We start from the raw sequence: 17,967 nt of genomic DNA on the forward strand, positions 1-17,967 counted from the left end.
ATCTGGAGATTAAATGTAGTGCTCTAATCTATGCTCTTCCTACTGAAACCGAGGTGTTGGGAGGCATCCCCCGCCCTGTTCCCCTATAACATGTTTGTATCAGAGGCGGTGGCTTCCATTTAATGCTGTCAACAGACCTGTATTTTTTCCTAACAGCTACTACCATCCAGGTGAGGCACGGTTAGCTGGATAAGCAGGCGCCCCAGTTCCTGCAAATTCTCTGCACTCTGGGTTGTTTGATCAATATTTGCTGTCAGGGTACCGTGAAGAAGGACTTCTCATTCAACACCTTGAAATTTTGAACACAGCACGGAAGTTCTTCCTTGCTGAGGGCTGGACGGGCCTTCCAAGTACATCTGAGTGGCTAAATATTGATTTGCTCCTTAGTTTCATCCCTGCGGTGTTGGCTGTGTGATTTAAAGTTGGGACTGGAGATGAGGCCCTTTCTCAGGGTGGCAGGCTCTCTGCTACAAACAAAACTGAAATAAAACTAGACCCGCTACACAAAATCAGCCATAAGCTATTTTCCTTCTATATGTAGCAGGTAGATAAATGCTAAGCTTAAGTACCCGCTACCAGTGGAGAACCTTTTTCTTCTTACCTGAGAAATTCACTTAAAAAAATTGCAATTAATTTCTAATTAGGTTGTTCAACTTATTACTATGATCTACATAGAAATGACATAGCAAAATTTGAGGAGGCAGCTCTAGCGTTTTATACCATTGCACAGTGCTCTGTATGCATCAATCCACAGAGTCCATTAAAGCATTATTAAAACTAGAGAATAAATTGAGTTTACGCAATATTAAATATGCTATATAAAGTACCCGTGAACGTTGCTGGCACATACGGCTCACCTAGTCTCCTACCTCAAATTGCTTTTGTAATTTGTTGCTCCAGCCCTGGAACTGGACTTACATAAGGCTGTATTTCTGCGTGGAAAAAAAAAAATAATGCAGAGCACACACAAACATTGACAAATCTATTAGATTACATACCAGAGAGAGAAATTATCATACTAACAAGTCCCACTACACCGGGCCATTGCGACAGCCGGCTCCGTGGCTGCTGTGCCGGAGGTGTCCATCCGGCAGCCTGCAGCTGTACCCAGCCTGCTGCTGCATTTCCGAGCCTCCTGTGGCACACGCGGACCCACGGGGTGCCAGCCCGGCTGCTGTGCAGCAGCTCTGCCTCGCCTGGCTGCGAGGAAGGGCACCGGCTCCGGGAGCTGGGAAGCTGCAGCTTTACCTGCCCGTGGCTGCTGCTCGGCAGAGGGGTGACCTCTCCTCTCTGCCACTCCTGGCAGCGGGGCGTTCGCTTTAACGCACGGTGGCTGTTGGCGAAATTCCCTGCGAGTGTAATTGCAAGTTAACTTCATCGCTGATCTCTGCAACAGATGGAGTCGGGGTGGGGGTGGCAATGAAACCCACAGGAAATGGGTGCTGCTGAGGGAAAATGCAGATGGAAAACAGGAGACACAGAAGAACAGGGAAAGGGGAGAGAAATAGATCGGGGAACCAGAGGGCACGGGAAACATACGGCAGAAAGAGGATTATCTTCATGACTTCCTCAACCTTTAAAGGAAACTGAATATAACTGAATACTATGAATAATTTAATACATTACAGATACCCAATAGTTTAAAGGACACATACAGAAAAAAAATGCTATGGTGGCCAGGTTCTCCGGGACATGAAACACTTGCATTCAAGTCCTGGCTCCACTGCAGACCCTCGGGCTGCAATTAAAGAGCCTACATTTTGTTTAAGCCCTGGGCCTAAGGTTTCCTATAGCCTCAGTGCTCTTGAGATGGCCAGCAGCAGACTGCAGGAGCGGGACCCGGACAAGACAATGTCTCAAACAGCCCTTCCACAGCCATTTGGGCAATTCTCTTGGGGTCTATTGCACAGAAATACCTAATTTCAGTCAATTCCTTGAGTTACTGAAGTAACCTGCCTGTGAAGCCGGGTGTAGAACGGTTCGTCTCTCCAAAACATGGTGGAGATCAAGGCATAAAAAACCGTGATGTGGTTCACACAAAGCGTGCGAGCATCACCGTGGGTTGGACTGTGCTGGCACCTCAGCCACTACCACGGGGCCGAGGACAGGTGCCAAGGCAGGGCTTAATCCATCTGGCATGGCACGGCGCAGACATGGCCTTTTCCTTCCCAGGACCCACGCTAGTGTCTCCACAGAAGACTGTTTTGCTCCACATCGGTGTACCAGCCCATGTGGCGTACCAGCGCTAGCGAACACGCTGCTCCAGATTTGGTCGTGCGACATGCATGCACCCGGAGTGCTGCTATGCCGCTTTTATCCCAAAGCTGGAGTGGGTGATGATTTTTTGGTCAAGAACTTGCCTGCAGTGATTCACGCCTCTGGGACTGCAAAGAAGTTGGGAACGTCAGAGCAATCCTTCAAGCTGAACCAGAGGGGCATGGGGAGGAGGAAAACTGCTGTAAGCCATCTTTATGCCTCGTCTGCCTGCACGGAGCCCGGGCTGGCCACAGGTGAGGACTGACTGCTGTTTTGTGTTGCAGAGGTGCAAGGAGGCGTGCATAGCAATGACTTTGGCATTTATTGCTTTCTCTGAAAAGTATTTTCTTCACCTAGGCATATGTTACACATTTAAAAAACCGTTACCAGAGTTGGAAAAGACAATGGTCTAGATGTGCTTGATTTTTGGACTATGAACACATTTAAGTGGAACGGAGGCCTGAAAAGCTAAGGGATCACAAAACAGCAACTTCAGGTTTCAAGGCTTGAGGCCAAATCGAAGTATAACATTGTTTTCTATGTTTTCAATGACCATAACGTAAGGAGGAGAGGATGAGAGGTACTGGGCTTGAAGGAGGAGTCTCCGCACGCTTTCAGAAACAAGGACTTGTCCTGTTTTTCCCCTTTGTTCCCAAATTCAGCGGGCACCAGGTTAGCTCTGCAGAGAGCCGGCCCGAGAATTGCGGTTCACATTCAGAGGGAAAAAAATCACGGAATTTCACCCAAGAGTTCGTTCACGTCAGCTCCCCCTCACGTGCAGCCTGTTTATATGGCCTGCCAGCCCAACAGGCTGCAAATGGCAGAGATGAGTGAAATATCTGTTATGTGTGACGTGAGAGCTGCCGCCCTGTCTGTGGAATAAAGGTAACGGCCGGGTAGGTTTGTAAGCACTGTGTAAATGTCAACTCGACGATGTTTGCAACAGGCATTGAATGGAAGTGGACCACTTTCATTGCACGGAGATGGGGAATTTGTTTTCAAACTTGGGTCAGAAAAGTCAGGCTTGGGACCCCGAGGTTTAATGGCGTATTGCGGTCCCCAAACAAGCGCTGCGATTTTCAGAGATGCCGGGTGGCCTTGCTTCGACCGTGTTCAGCAGAAGCTCCGTCTGTTTGCTGAGTTATCTGTCACTGTATGTGTTTGAGAACGGATTTGTGAGGGTGAGAACCGGGCTGAATTCGCCCCGACGCGCCTCCGCGCTGAGACCGGCCATTTTGCCTCGGGGGCGGCCGCCCCCTGCCCTCCTCAGGCACACGGGCAGGGCGCGGGGACCTCCTCCAGGCCGCCCTGGGCTCGTTTGGCCGGGCCGGGCCGGGTTGTGCTGTCGTGGCCAGGACCGTCCCGTCCCGTCCCGTCCCGGCCGCCCCCTGCAGGCGCGGGCAGCGGGCGGGCGGCGGCGGCGCCCCTCAGGCCGAGCCGGGCCGGGCCGGGCCGTGCCCCGCGCACTGCGGGCGGGGGGAGGGGAGGCGGCGGCTGGCCCAGGCTGCGCGTGTCCCAGTGACGCATTGCAGGTACGAACCCGCCAATCAGCGCCCGCCGAGCGGGGTGCCTGCGCGCCGCGGCGTTTTTTCTAGAATCCTCCTCCGCCGGGAAAAGTAGTCCCGCACCCCCCCCCCCCCCCCCCTCACCGCCCGGCGTGCGGCCAGCGGGGCGCCCCCCGGCCCCTCCTCGCCTTCCCTCTCGCCTCCCCGAGGCGCACCCCGGGGGTGCGGGGGGCGGCGGGGGGCGGCGGGGGGGGGGGTGCGGGAGGGCCCGCATGGGCAGCGCGGGGGGCCGGGACTCGTTTCGCGGCGCCGTTTCCCCGGCCGAGAGGGAGCGGCGCGGAGCGATCCGCGCGGGCTGTGAGGCGGTTTATGAGGCACGGCCGGCGGGCGGGCAGGGCTCAGTGTGAGGCGAGCCATCGAGCGGGCAGCTTGCTCGTGCGCCCCGTGCAGCTCTCCGCGTCCTCCGCACCCCGCAGCCGGGCCGAGACACCATGGTGAGTCCGTGGGGGCTGAGGGGGGGGCGCCGGGGTGCTGCGGGGTCCTGCGGGGTGCTGCGGGGTGCTGCTCCGGCCGCGTGTGGGGCCGGGGGGGGCGGGTAGCGGGTGTGGGGGGGTCGGGGTGAGGGGGATCCGGGGTGAGGGGGGTCGGCGGCCCCGGGGCGGGCGGATTGGGGTGCAGGGTGCCGTGAGGGGGGGAAGGAGGAGGAGGTGGAGGAGGAGGGAGCGGTGGTGGCCGCCGCATCCCGCCCCGCGTCCCCTTCCCGCCCCGGGGCGTTGGTGCGGATTCAAAATTCAAACGGCTCAACGGCCGCTCGGCTCGGGCGCCATGGCTGCGGGTGGGGGGTGGGGGGCAACGGCAGCTAACGGTCCCTCCGGGGAGGGGACCCGGGGGGACGGAGCCTGCCACGGCGGCACCGGCCCCGCGCCCTCACCGCTTCCTTCCCCCTGGCTCCTAACATGTCGGGTGGCTGCCGAGGGAGGGCTGCCGCGCCCGGTCATAATGCGGCGCGGAGCCCTGCGGCTGCCCGGCGGCGTGCTGCTGAGGGGAGGCTGCCTCGCTGTGCCAGCTCCCCCCGCTAGAGCTGCTGTCGACCTCCCCAGCCGGTCTCGTGCTGCTCTTGAACGAGGGATGCTTGTTTTTTTTAATTTTTTTAAAAACGGTTTTGGTTTCCCGTTTTGGGCATTGCGTTTTCATGGTCAAGCACGGTTTAATTTTCCTAGCAGAACGTGTGTTTAGGATTCTAATGTTCTCTGTCGAGTTAGAACACGGTGGAATTCGAGAATTGTTTCTAATTGTGTGTAAAGGATACAGGCTTAGTTTTTTTATTAAAAGAATTGGATATTGAAACATGTAAGGAGAAGAACGGTTCTATCACAAAAGCAATGCCAATGACCACTTGGTGCTATTTCTGCATTAAGAGGAGATGCAGTGTAGTGGAATCGACATATTTTCATTCATTACATGCTTTTAAGGAATCGGATCGTTATGGACTTGCTGCGTAACATGAGAGATGGGCCCTTAATGCATTTTTGAACTGCTTAAATTAAATAAATTAGGTGAACAGAAGCCTGAATTTGTTCCTTCACTTCAGTTGTGAATGCAAGCAGCAAACCTATAAAGGAAGGAGTGGTGAATCTAGCAGCAAAGGGCTGTACTGGCTTTAGTCATCAGTAGAGAACCAAAAATGGAGTATCTTCAAGTAAGGTCTATCTAGAAATGGGTGTGTCCAGGAGGCGCAGTGGCACTCTGGATGTGGTTGCATTGGTCTTGACAGACCAGACTGGCTAAACCTGTGGACACGTTGTCCAATGCTGCACATGCTAGATAAAGCAAAATACTTTGCTCCCAGAGTTAAGCTCAAGTGTTATAATTTCAGCTCTTATCTGCTAGCCTTTCTAGTTCGTGTTCTTCAGTTAATGCTGGAACAAAGCTGTCCATTCAGGCTTAACACCTGCTAAGTATACCAAAAATGCCCAGTTTTTGGCAGAGATCTGTTGTGTGGTTAGCTACAAGCTCTGTTGGGCGGTGTTGGTGAGACTTGAAGCTGCTGAGGGTCACCCGAAGTGGTTGCTGCGTGGCAGTTAGGACTGCGATGAAGCACTACCTCTGGAGGCTGCACACGCTGGAGCTGCTGCACCCGTGGCAGCTCCCCATCTTCCCTAGGCAGCTCAGGCTCTTTGTCAGGCCTTGGGCGGAATAGGAGGTGGGAGGTACTGCAGGCAAAATGGAGCTGCTGCAGTGCAGATCGGAGGAGGCGATGCGAAAGCTGTGACGGCTTCCCCCACTTCCTCAGAGGAGGAGGCGGCTTGCAGGTGGATCTCGGCCCTGGGAATGATCGCGTTAAGAACCTGAGCCCCGTGGCAGCCGCCCCGTCACAGCGCCGAGGCCGGGCCGGGCCACCGCAGGTGCCCCGCGTACGGGGCGAGAGCCGGGCCGGGAGCCGGGCACCCTCCAGCGGGGGCGCGGCGCCCTGTGCGGGGCCGGGGCTGCAGCCGGGCGGTGTGCGGGGAGGGCCGGGGCCGCGCTGCCGGCCCCGCCTCTCGCTGCTGTTGCGCAGTGCTCCCTGCAGAGCCTGGCGCTGCGGAGCACAGATGGTGTTTGTTCAGCCTCGCCCCACCTCCCAGCTTATCTTGCAACTGCCGGCTACCTGTGGCTTCCAGTAAGCCTGGTGCTCTTCGCGACCGCTGTACCTGCTGCAGGTAGTGACAAAGCTTATCCAAATTCATGGTTAGTGGCTGTAGGAAGTTCTAAGTCTCTGGAAGGCTTGGGAAGAGTTTGGAACACTTAACAGCTTAAACACTGCTTAATGTCATGTCTTTATATAACTGTTTATATGAAACAGTATGTGACTCAACTTGGTAACCCATAAGTATTGACCTAAATAAACTAGGTTCTTGCTACTTAAATCTAATCTACAGCTTTCTGTGGATAAAAATATCCTACAGAAATGTAGCGCATAATTCTCTGCACTTGAGCAATAAAAATGTAAATACCACACAAAGGAATGAGTCTGTCTGTGTTAATGATACACTCCAGCCAGGCACCAATCTGTTAGGCTTCTGTTAAGTGACCAGCAGAAGGCATGCGTCTTGGAGCCTAATGATGAACTGATGGCTTTCTCACCAGCCTCACTGCTGTTCTTGACTATCTCATTTTACAATAAAATGTACAAATTGAGTACTTCCTACAGCTGCTGAAATAGGAACAAGTGGAGTCCATAGCCAAAATGCATCTGGACTGCTCTTTCAGAAGTCGCTCATGAGCGTGATCTTGATTCTTGGAGTAGATGAGTCACAGGCAGTCTGAGAAACTACTTATCGCTGCCTTTATCTTGGGCTGTTGTTGCATTGTATGCATATTTTTTTGTAAGCATTTTAGCTTGTGTGGTTGCTCAAGCAGCTAGTTGCACTTCATAGGAAGAATAACAGAAGCTAGTACCTTCCAGTTTTCTATTTATGTAGAAATGTACATCAAAGTTCATAAAAATTGACAGTGCGTATGTCTTGGTATTTCATTAGCAGAAGGATAATGTGTAGAGCAGCCTTTGTAGGCAAAGGTAGTGATCGAAAACAATGCTGTTGATATTGTAGTAATTGTAAGATGTTGTTGATAAAGTGGTCACAATAGGAACAAACCCGGTGTTGAATTGAGGCATTGAATTTATTTTTCTCATGTTTTGAAGTGTTGACTCTTCAGTGGAGTTCTGTGTGGTGAAGAGCTCAAGAGAGCTTCCTTGAAGAAACATGTTGCCTTGTTACTGCAACTCAAATGAAGCAATGCTGACCTTGTTTGAGAAATCAGCTGACTTGAAAACCTAAGGAAGGTGTTTGTACTGCTCTCAAACACCTTTGTGTTCTATCAGGAGTGAAATTCTTCTGGATTTGTTCTTGCAGACAGATTTTTTTTAACTGTCCACTTCAATGCATGTAAAGCTGTTCCCAGATGGAACAAAAAGCATGAACAGGTACTTACCCAACTACTGATGCAAAAATTTTAAGCCTTATAGCACTGAACCTTTTTCTAGTGATTCTGTAAACTATCTTACATTACTATAATCTGTAGGTAAGCTTGGAAAAAAGTCGGGACATCAAACTGCAATTGCATTGAAACTGCCAGATTGGGCAGAAGCTGTTGGTACCAATTATGTAGACTCGGGTCTTGCTGTGTTGTCTTGGACTACCTGAAGCTTGGTGCTAATTGAGGGGTTACTTTCTTCTAGAGAAGAGCTTCTCTAGTTATAGGATTGTCTCTACTGAGAAGAGACTAGAACCTACCTTAAGTTTGGGATTTGGGGGGCTACTGCTGCAAGATACAGATGTAAAGTGTTTAGTGAAAGTATTACTACTGATAGTCTGGTTGTTAGTGAGTTCTTTAATCTGGTTTGAAGGGATCTGCGGGCCTTGAGTTTGCCAGAGTTGCTTGGGTAACTGTTTAATATAGATGGAAATCCATTATTTGGGTGCATCAGATATTTACAGGGTCAGGAAATGAGGACAGGCTGCCAGTTCTTGGCAAGAAATCCTGATGATTTTTGAGCTGTTCGTTAGAACTATTTCAGAATGTTGAAGGTAAATCCTGAAGCAAAGCTACCAGATTCAGAGGCCTCTACAAGTTGTATCTTTGCACTGAAATTTTGCAACAACTGTAATGATGTTCTCTTTTCTTGCAGGCTGATCAACTGACAGAAGAGCAGATTGCAGGTGAGGTTTTTGCATGCTGTGTTGGTACTCCTACTTGACCTGACACATCCTTTAATCCAGTGACAGTCCATGTTATGCAAGATATTTAGCTTTCTTAGATACTGAGGAAGTATTGTGGAATGATTTGTTGCCTAGATCTTAGTCTTCTGTTCTGTAAAACAACCATGGATACAATGAATTTGAAATTTTGCCCTCTAAAATAAATAATCCTTACAACTTCAATTGCAGACTCAGGACTCTGTTTTTTCCTTTGACTACAGAACTGTTGAAGTACAAACAAAGTGGGGGGGGGAAAATGTGGTGAAGACTGGGAATCTGAAGTATTTGTTTTAGCAGAAGGCAAAACTAATTTAGTTTGCAGTCTCCTGTCAGTGGAGGTGTCTCAGACTGGCTGTTGAGATGACAGCAGACACTGGCTTCCTGATGACAACCGTTGATATTCCCTATTTGGAACTGCCTTGTGTGCCTGGACATAAATGTTCTTTTCACTGTTCTGAAGGCCTGGCACTTGCTCTGAAATGCCCAAGCAAATATGCAACTCGTCAGTTTTGGTCCTGGCCCTTCACAGTGGTTTCTGTGCACAGAACTATCTACTAGTGGCTAAAATGTCTGGTTATCATGTCTCCTTCTCATGCAGGCTGCACAAACTAGCATCTGTCACTGCCTTCTGAAGATTGATTTCCACCTGAATAATTGATATGGCTTAAAGCTGCAATATATTGGTAATGCAGGATTTGGCCTTGCCATGAACACTTTACAGCTTCAGGGTTTTCTGATCTAATGAGCATATAGTGTTAATGTTAGGAAGTCTGCGTGCCTAGCTGTCATGTGAAGTGATTTTAGAGGGTGTTAGGATTCAGCTGATCTAATGGCAGCAAATCAAGCATACAAATAACAGCCTGTAAGAGCTGTTGCTATTTAACTAGGGTGTAGCTCTTGAAGATGCTAAACACAAGTGTTGTAATGAGCAGTTTGTTTTTACCGCAATTGCCAAATTTGAAGTGTAAGACCATTCTTCTGTAGCTCTTAAACATCAGAAGCTTGCTTTAACTCCTAAGGGACTAGTGGTGGCTTTGTGGAAAGTCCTTAGTCTATTTGTGTTGCCATGGTACTGTCTTGTAAGCAGAAGCCAAATCTAATTCAGCTGGAGATTTTTTTTGTTAGTGGCCTGCATATCTTAAGGGTTTTGTGATCAGTTGGGGCCAGCTTTATCAATTGTCACTGCTGCCTTTTCAATAATGGGTCATTGTTTCAGTCCAACTGTTGAGGCTGTATTAGTTGATCTAGCTGATTATGGAATATAAACAGGAGGCTTACTCCTAATGCTACCTCAGGATTAGTGCAAATGTTAGCTATTCAGTGATGATAGGAGAGTAGTGCTCAGAGCCAAAAGGGAGTATTAATAAGCTTGTCATAGTGGAGTAGAGTATTTTTTCCTTTCTGGAAAGAATACTGGCCTGGCACTTCCAGTTCAGCTGTGGTATTTCATGAAGCAAATGTCTGCAAGCAAGCCATAACCTTCTGATGTGAGCCCACTGCTGCTCTGTGAAGGAACTATCCCTAGTAGTGGTTAGGAAGAGTTGCAGCTGTCCAACAGCAAAATTAAGCAGACTGCTTAAAGGCCAGTGCCTTGCATGGGAAGATTGAAAAGGTACAGGTTGGATGTTTGACAAGAATTGTAGCTGAGTGATAGTCTTGAGCCCCTGCTAATCCATTCCAGTTTATCTGAAGCATCTTGCTTTTGATTTGAAGATGGACTTAGGGAATTGGTACTAAAGGTAGAGACAAAGTAATTAAAGCAGACGCTTGTCCTAGGTTTTAATACTTACCTACTCTGACATACCAGAATGCAATTAAAGATGCAAGATGTCTTTTTACTTCCTGCTGTGAAAACTTTGGAAATCCTTGGTCATACAGGGCTGAAAAGGGGTAAAAAAAACTTGTTGGACTCATTTTCATGTGAAAGACTGACTGCAAGTTGAGTAGGTGCAGAATGTGAGTGGTAGTTGTAATTTAATTCAGGAAGAACTTCAATGGCTGTGTGAATGGGTATCCCTTTGGCTAAGATTGCATGAAACAAGGTAAATAGGTCAGAACTACTTGGTGTTGGTGGTCAGGAAAGCCTAAAGATGTCTTTGTCCCAGAGCAACTGGTGTAGTGAGCTGTACTTGTTTCCACCAGACCTCAGAGGTCTTGAAATAGATTCTGAACAAGCAGGCCTATGTGGGGTGTTCTGGTATGCCTTGTTCCTTAGTGTGCTTTGGTTCTCTGCTGGGGATCTGACCACAACAGCTATTTAGAACTTATTTCACAGTAAAAATAGTCATGTTTAAGTCATGAGCTGCTGGTGGATGTGAAGGGAACAATTGATGTTCTCCTATAAAAGCCCAGGCATAGCTGTCTAAGTTGTTGGAGTGTGGGAGTAGAGATTGCAGTTCACTGAAGCTGTTGTTGGAGAGAACAGCTTGAGCTAGTGCTGTGGACTTGAGGCTGTGGGATTAGCCTTTCTTTAGTAGGGTATGGAAGTAGTCTTCCCCTTTTCGGAAGGGGAAGGTTCAGAACATGCAGGTGGCCCGAAGGTGCCGGGAGAACCACTCATCATCCTCAGGCTTTGGATAGATTAGCCATACCTATGGTACAGGAGAATTCTCCTTCAGTTTGATCTGAAGCAGTGTTGAATAGGAGGATTTGCCTTACTGCATGGGATCAAGGTGGGATTTCCGAAGTGTTACATGTTGCAGGAGCAAAGAGTTGAATCAGTCAAGAAACTTAAATATTTTGTAGGTGCTTTCACTAGTCATAGCCACAAACCCTCTGCTAAGGTTTTCTTGTTCCACTGCAAACTGTCTGCTGTTTGATACCAATTCTAATTGTAACCAGTTCTAATTATTGGAGGTGGTTCCTAGAAGTCATTAGACTTAATTATATCCCTAACTTGTTGCAGCATCTCAAACAGGAATATGCTGCTGATCTTTGATTAGCTTTCTTTGTGTGTGATTTATAACTGATTTTCTCAGCCTTTTTCATCTTTGAGTAAAAGAAAGGTAAAATTGTCCTTTGAGTGGGACTTACATTCAGAATATACTGCTCTATGGCCTTTGTTTTAGAAATCAAGTATTTTTGTATGAACTTAAATACTGCATTTTTAAGCAGTCACTGTAGTACTTTGCAGCCTGCTTCATGTTTGGGTTACAGTGTTAGTTAACCCATGCTAAGGATGAAGTTACAACTAATTATTTCAAGTACCTGACTCTCATTGAAGACACTTCATCTTTTGAGGTTCTTTGAATGTCGACAGCCTCTGGTTATTTCCACTGGGCTTGACCCCAAAGCCTTTTCTGCTCTGGTATAAAACTTAAGTCCCAACAGAGTCACTTGTTACTTCTAAGCGAACTGGAACTAGCCTTGAAGACTATTTACAGGTTCCTGTGCATACAGGTTGTAGCTGCTTGTTCGGAAAAGTCTTTTCTGCCTTGTGATTATAAAATACTGGCTTAGAACTGCTTCATCTGGTCCTGAGGTACCCTGACTCTGATTTGTCTGTGTTAAACAGCAGGGGTAGGCTTTAGGAACACTTAAAACTGTTAAATGTAGATGAATTTTTCTTACCTGGGTGGGACTCAACTGTGGCTCTGGTGTTAGAGCTGCATTTGAGCTGTAAAAACCATACTTCTATAGCTGCATTTTCAACACGTTCCAGTTTGTACCTTACCTGCAGTGGTTCAGAGCATGAAATGGATAAAATACGACTTCATGCTGCACTTCGTGGTGACTAGCTCTGGTCTGAGAAACCTACCATCTGGAAAGCTGGCTGCTTGGCAGTGTTGAAGAACTAATTCTTGGGTGTATTTCTAATGCTCTTTAGCTAACAAATTCAAAAGCATGATCTGGTGTCCTGAATGCTGTAAAAGGCTCTGAACTGCACAAGGGAATAGATGAGGGTTTTTCATGCTTAACTGTAATTTTTGTATGAACTTCAGTCTAGTGAACTAGTTTAAGGTCATAGCTAAAGACAAACAGATGGCATGGATTAAAACCAGCTCCATTTTTGGACTGGACAATTAAACATGTTATGCTTGTATTAATATTGTTGGCAACAATACAACTATTGTAGGGGACTGAGAGGTAAAACAGTTGAGCAGTGTTGCAACTGTTCTTGACTAGTTCTAATGAAGGCTGTTCCAAGATATGGTAGGGCTTGAAGCAATTTTCTGAGCAATTTTTTTGAAGTTAGTTTGAGCAGTGACTCTTCCCCTCAAGCAAGTGGTTATGAGAGCTGTTGTGTGTATAGTCACAGACTGAAGAGCTGCAGAAGTCAAATGGGGAGATGCAGAAGCTCCTTTTTAGCCAAGTATGGCCAGGTATTGAAACTGGTTCTAGGTACTGTCTCATTGAGTAGAGTACACAGTTCAGAGTTGCATGTCCAGCAGAAGTGAGTTATAATGAAACTGGTTTTCATTTGGTCTGACTAGTCTTCTGTTGACTACTCTGTTAATAGCAGTAAGTGCTATTAAGCTGTAGTATTTGCATTTTGAGTACCACTTTCAAGCTTCAAATGTAATCTCTACGACTTTTTCTTAAGAAACCCATCCTGCTAGGGATGTGGGTCATCCTGGTTTGATAGGTATTCCTTTCAGCTCTGTATTAGGGATTCTGGTTCAAGACAGATGGAGCAAATATCTGAGGACTCCTGAAATGGATGATACTCCATCTCTGTATAGGTCAGAATGTGGGGATTAGTGGACTGGTGGGTTGTCCAGGTGCTGATGATTCCATGTTGATGTTAGCTCTAGCAGATTGAGATCAATACTGAAGTTTTTTAATATGTATGGAGTAAGTTTAGCTTAGAACAATAAGCACCAATGGCTCTTGCATGATTAAGTGAACTTTGTTTGAAAGCTGGAAGGACTGACTTCTTTTTGTTGTTGTACAGAATTCAAAGAAGCTTTTTCACTATTTGACAAGGATGGTGATGGTACTATAACTACAAAGGAGTTGGGGACTGTGATGAGATCACTTGGTCAAAACCCCACAGAAGCAGAGTTACAGGATATGATCAATGAAGTAGATGCTGATGGTAAGATTTTACTAATAAGCAATTACTCAGTGAAGTACTGAAAAACCTGTTTTTCTAACTTTTTTTGTCTTTATCAAACAATTATCTTGCAGGCAATGGCACAATTGACTTTCCAGAGTTTCTGACAATGATGGCAAGAAAAATGAAAGATACAGATAGTGAAGAAGAAATTAGAGAAGCATTCCGTGTGTTTGACAAGGTACTGAATGTTTTCCGTAACAAATCTTTGTTAGAAAAGCTCAGACTGACTTCTAATGAGCTTCCTCTGAACCAGGAACATTTGTAGTCCTGCTATCTATGACTTAGAGGTGAACTAGTCATGCTCAATTTCACTGTACTGTGGCACTGTGCCTGAAAGCCAAATGTGTCATGGTGGGTGATTGTAGTGAGCTGCTACATTATCTTACTTCCTCTAGTACTAAAATACTTGCACAAGGCTGGCAGGGGAATTGCTTAAACTTTTAAAAGTGATAATCCTTTAAATCTTTCACGTAGTCTTTACTAAGTAAATCACTGTGTCTACAGTTATTGAGCTCCTTAAGCAAGATGCATTTTTAATCAGAAAAAGTGTCTTGCAATGTGGGGAAGAGCAAAGCAGTCTTGAGTCCATATCCACTATTTTGATAGCCAGTGTTGCAAGTAGGATGGAATATGTTAACGTGACCTCTGAAGGCCTTGTGGTTTTATGCTGAGCTTCCACGGAGCAGGTGAAGAACAGCTTCTGTTCTAAGAAATAGATGACTGAGCCAAATTGTCCCATGATTGAGTTGGTTGGTATGTCACCTGAAGGTAGCTGCTCTGTCAGGTAAGGGTCTGTCTCAGGGTAGGGCAGCTGAGGTAGACCGTGTTGGATGAGTGGTTTCTAAAACGTCTCTAAGATCCTGGACAATACTGAAGATCTGCTTGCAGCTCTTGCTTGCCTTGTGCAAATGTGGTTAAAACTGTGCTAACTTCTAATGATAAACTTGCTTAGAAATATTTTATTCAAGTTACTGGGCCTTAGGGAGACTGGAATAGACTTGTATATTTTTCCTTTGCCAGGATGGTAATGGTTACATTAGTGCTGCAGAACTTCGCCATGTGATGACAAATCTTGGAGAGAAGCTAACAGATGAAGAAGTTGATGAAATGATTAGGGAAGCAGACATTGATGGTGATGGTCAAGTAAACTATGAAGGTAAGGAGCTGTTAACAGATTGTTACTGTGTAGCACCTCACATGCTGGTGACTGTAGTGTTGCTGATAGTTAATGCCAAGCTTAAACAGGGCAGTGCTCACACGGGAGATCCTCTCAGCAGTTAAGTTAGCTCTCTTTAAGCTAACATCTTTCAGTATGTACATTGTGTACCTCTACTGAAGTTTGAGTTATTGCTAGCTTTTGTGCCTAAGGTAACTGAACTGTGCAGTGTAAGAAACAACTTCCTAAACCTAATAATGTTATTAACCATTAGAATAAGGAAGCTAGCGAGTGGTTCACATTGTTCTGTTCATTAATGAATGTTGATCTGAAAACAAATCAGGGAGGTGTATGAACTGACCTGTAGCAAGTCACTCATTTTCATTAATGCTTTAAAAATGAATAATGAGAATTGCCTCTAAAATACCCATGAAGTTCAAGACCTTCAGAAAACCTTAAAATGAAGAATTTTACACAAATCGGCTGCAGCACTATGTTACTTCATTGTGTTGAAACAAATGAAGTCATGCAGGCAGAATGAGTTCTGTTAGACAGTTTGCTTGGTGCTCAGAAGAACTAAGCTTGCTTTCCTTTTAGCTTTCCAAACAGCTTCAGAAACATTAGCTGAGGTATTTTCAGGTAATCCCTTTACTGTTCCCGAGGTGTAGGTGTAGCTTCTCCTGAAGATTTTTTGTTGTGGTACCTGAAAACTAAATCCATGGTTCAGCAAGAAAAGTGAAGTTATACTTTGTATTAACTAACTCCCCATGTGCTGTGAGTAAGTAATGGTTTGGCTGCTTTAAGCTGGTCAGGTAAATTAGCAAGACTTAAAAGCTATTCTGCCTTGAAATCCAAGCTGATGTCATGTCTTGCCTGAATTAGCTGACTGTGACTTAGGCAGAATGTACTGATCTCCTAGGGACAAGGCACCTAATAGTGACTGTCTGTGGGCTGTTGGGAGATGACCCTGAAGTCTCTCATTTTGAAGTCTGTTTGCCAGTTCAATGATGGACTGACTTCTTTTGATAAAAGCAGATGCCTTTTTAACTGTTAATTTTTTAATTAAAAGGAGGTTCTTAGGCATGACTGGTAGAAAAGTGAAATGTCTTCGAGATGCTTTTTGAATATGACTGGAAACAGTTTTCAGAGCGTTCAGTGCACTAGTGAGGCAGGTTACTTTTCAGATCTTGCAATTCAGATTTCTCTGAATAACTCTTATGAACTCTTTCCTTTTACAGAGTTTGTACAAATGATGACAGCGAAGTGAAGACGTTGTACAGAATGTGTTAAATTTCTTGTACAAAATTGTTTATTTGCCTTTTCTCTGTTTGTAACTTATCTGTAAAAGGTTTTTCCCTTACTGTCAAAAGAATATGCATGTATAGTAATTAGAAGGCCATTCCTCCATGTTTTTCTCCTTTATCTTACTGTCATTGTTCTGATTTTTGGAAAATTGATCTAAGTAACAAATGTTGCATGTGGCTTACTCTGGATATTTAAGCCCTTCTGCACATCTAAGGTTAGATGGAGTTGGTTAAATGAGGGAACATCTGGATTGTTTAAAGAAGTAGCTTTCTTTAGAAGACTTAGGTATGACTGATGTAACAAGTTACATAAAGTAAGTTAGGGTTTACCATGCATTAGCAATTTCTGAGTTAAAGCAAGATGCTGGCTCTAGTTCTCCAGTAAGTAAAGGAGTTGATTCTGCTTTTGATGACTGAGGGTGAAGACTCGTGCAGGCCAAAACTATGTGAATAGCATGTATGTGGCTAATGCACTGTAAAAACCATTCTCCTAACTTGCTTCATAGTAACTTGTTTGTGGCCATACCAGTAACACGTTGTTGAAATGTGGAGTCTTAACTGTTGTGGACGATTGACAGTCAACAATATGAAACTTTAAAGTTGCACTAATGCAAAACGGGTGTATTATCCAGGTACTCGTACACAATTTTTTTGTACTGCTGGTCCTGTACCAGAAAACATTTTCTCCTCTTGTTACTATGCTTTTTAAACTTTGTTTAGCCACTTATTTTCAAAAAAAAATCTGCTTCTGGCACGATTTGCCTCAAATCCATTCCAAGTTGTATATTTGTTTTCCAATAAAAAATTACAATTTACCCATACTGTTTCAATGTATCCTTGAATTATTTACAGGATTTGTTCAATACAGTTGCTGCTCTGTTTCAGTATGTAGCAGTTCGATTTGCTTATGCAATGGATTGGCTGTCTTAAAATAGCTTGGAAGGTGAAAACTTAGACCGTAAACTCTGGCCCTTTATTAGTATTGTTGACTTTAAGAAGCTTTCTTACTAGTAGTTTAAAATGTATTTTACAGTCTTGTGTGGAGCTTGGTGCTTCAATATACTTACCGTAGTGACTGGCTATGCCCACTATCTGTAGACATTGTGAACTGGATGTTGACCTAGTTCAATAGTTGACCTAAAATTAAAATTCCTTGTTCAGACAACTAAACCTGTTTGCTTTCTTTTAATTATTTTGGAGTTTATTCCCTATCAGCTGCTACTTTGGGGTAACTTAGTCTCACACCTGGACTTTCTGAAACTGCTGTGTCCAAGTCTGTTGCCTTTCAGGATGCAGTCAGCTCAAAGCTTGTAAGGAAAACCTTCTCTTACTGACCTGCTAATGAGCATGATTGTGCTTGTAGCCCTAGTTTTTTTTTGACAGCTTAAAAATAAAGGAAGTTTTAACATGGAAAACAAATGTGTTTTTTAACTAAGGACAAAACAAGACCTCAAAAGCATGCCAGAGGCTGTGTGCTATTTTGCCTCTGTACTCTGGATGAAAAATTATTCTATATGTGCTATGTGATTATCTTAGCTGGGGATTCTGGCTGTTTTTAAACAAAGCCTTGGCCCTTGCATCTGGTTACTCTCACTGGTCCCTGCAAAGCAGTTACCTAATGTTTAAAACTTTTAATCATGTTTGAGGTATTTATACGTACAGTGAAAATACAGATTTAGGGTAGCTGATGAACCTGGTTGTAGCAATACTCAATCAAATGTTCATGGTTACTGGTTGGAAGAAGCCCTGATTCCAAGGACTATAAGCACCTCTGGTTTTCCAAAGGAGGCTTGTCAAGTGTTCTGCCGGCATCACAATTCCTTAGAATTGTTGCTTGTGTGTTGACAACTGGATTCACAAAGGTCATGGAGTTTGAATATCATGGCAGTTTGGGTTTGCCTTCTGCAAAATGAGTGACTGAAAAAACACCAGTGTCTGTCCTGTGGCC

At 45.4% G+C, this 17,967-nt stretch overlaps 1 protein-coding gene across 2 annotated transcripts; it reads left to right on the plus strand.

Moving 5' to 3' along the window:
* Window positions 1-4,071: 4,071 nt before the first annotated feature.
* CALM2 (calmodulin 2) lies at window positions 4,072-16,838 on the plus strand. Of its 2 annotated transcripts, XM_083832107.1 has the most exons (7): window positions 4,150-4,255; window positions 8,431-8,461; window positions 9,099-9,183; window positions 13,395-13,538; window positions 13,631-13,737; window positions 14,580-14,715; window positions 15,954-16,838. In XM_083832107.1, exons 4-7 carry the CDS (start codon window positions 13,469-13,471, stop codon window positions 15,980-15,982), a joined length of 342 nt encoding a protein of 113 aa, XP_083688233.1. In that variant the 5' UTR covers window positions 4,150-4,255; window positions 8,431-8,461; window positions 9,099-9,183; window positions 13,395-13,468; the 3' UTR covers window positions 15,983-16,838. The 2 variants fall into 2 exon arrangements, with proteins under 2 accessions (XP_083688232.1, XP_083688233.1); XM_083832106.1 differs by lacking the exon at window positions 9,099-9,183 and having other exon boundaries at window positions 4,072-4,255.
* Window positions 16,839-17,967: the final 1,129 nt, after the last annotated feature.

Source organism: Anser anser (assembly GCF_964211835.1).
Source record: "Anser anser genome assembly, chromosome: 3".
In the NCBI taxonomy this organism is placed as follows: Eukaryota; Metazoa; Chordata; class Aves; order Anseriformes; family Anatidae; genus Anser; species Anser anser.

Excerpts from the sequence above, each read along its gene's own strand:
- CALM2 (XM_083832106.1), top strand. Across the intron at positions 13,539-13,630 it reads CAATGAAGTAGATGCTGATG|GCAATGGCACAATTGACTTT; the intron begins GTAAGATTTTAC and ends ATTATCTTGCAG. Across the intron at positions 14,716-15,953 it reads TGGTCAAGTAAACTATGAAG|AGTTTGTACAAATGATGACA; the intron begins GTAAGGAGCTGT and ends TTCCTTTTACAG.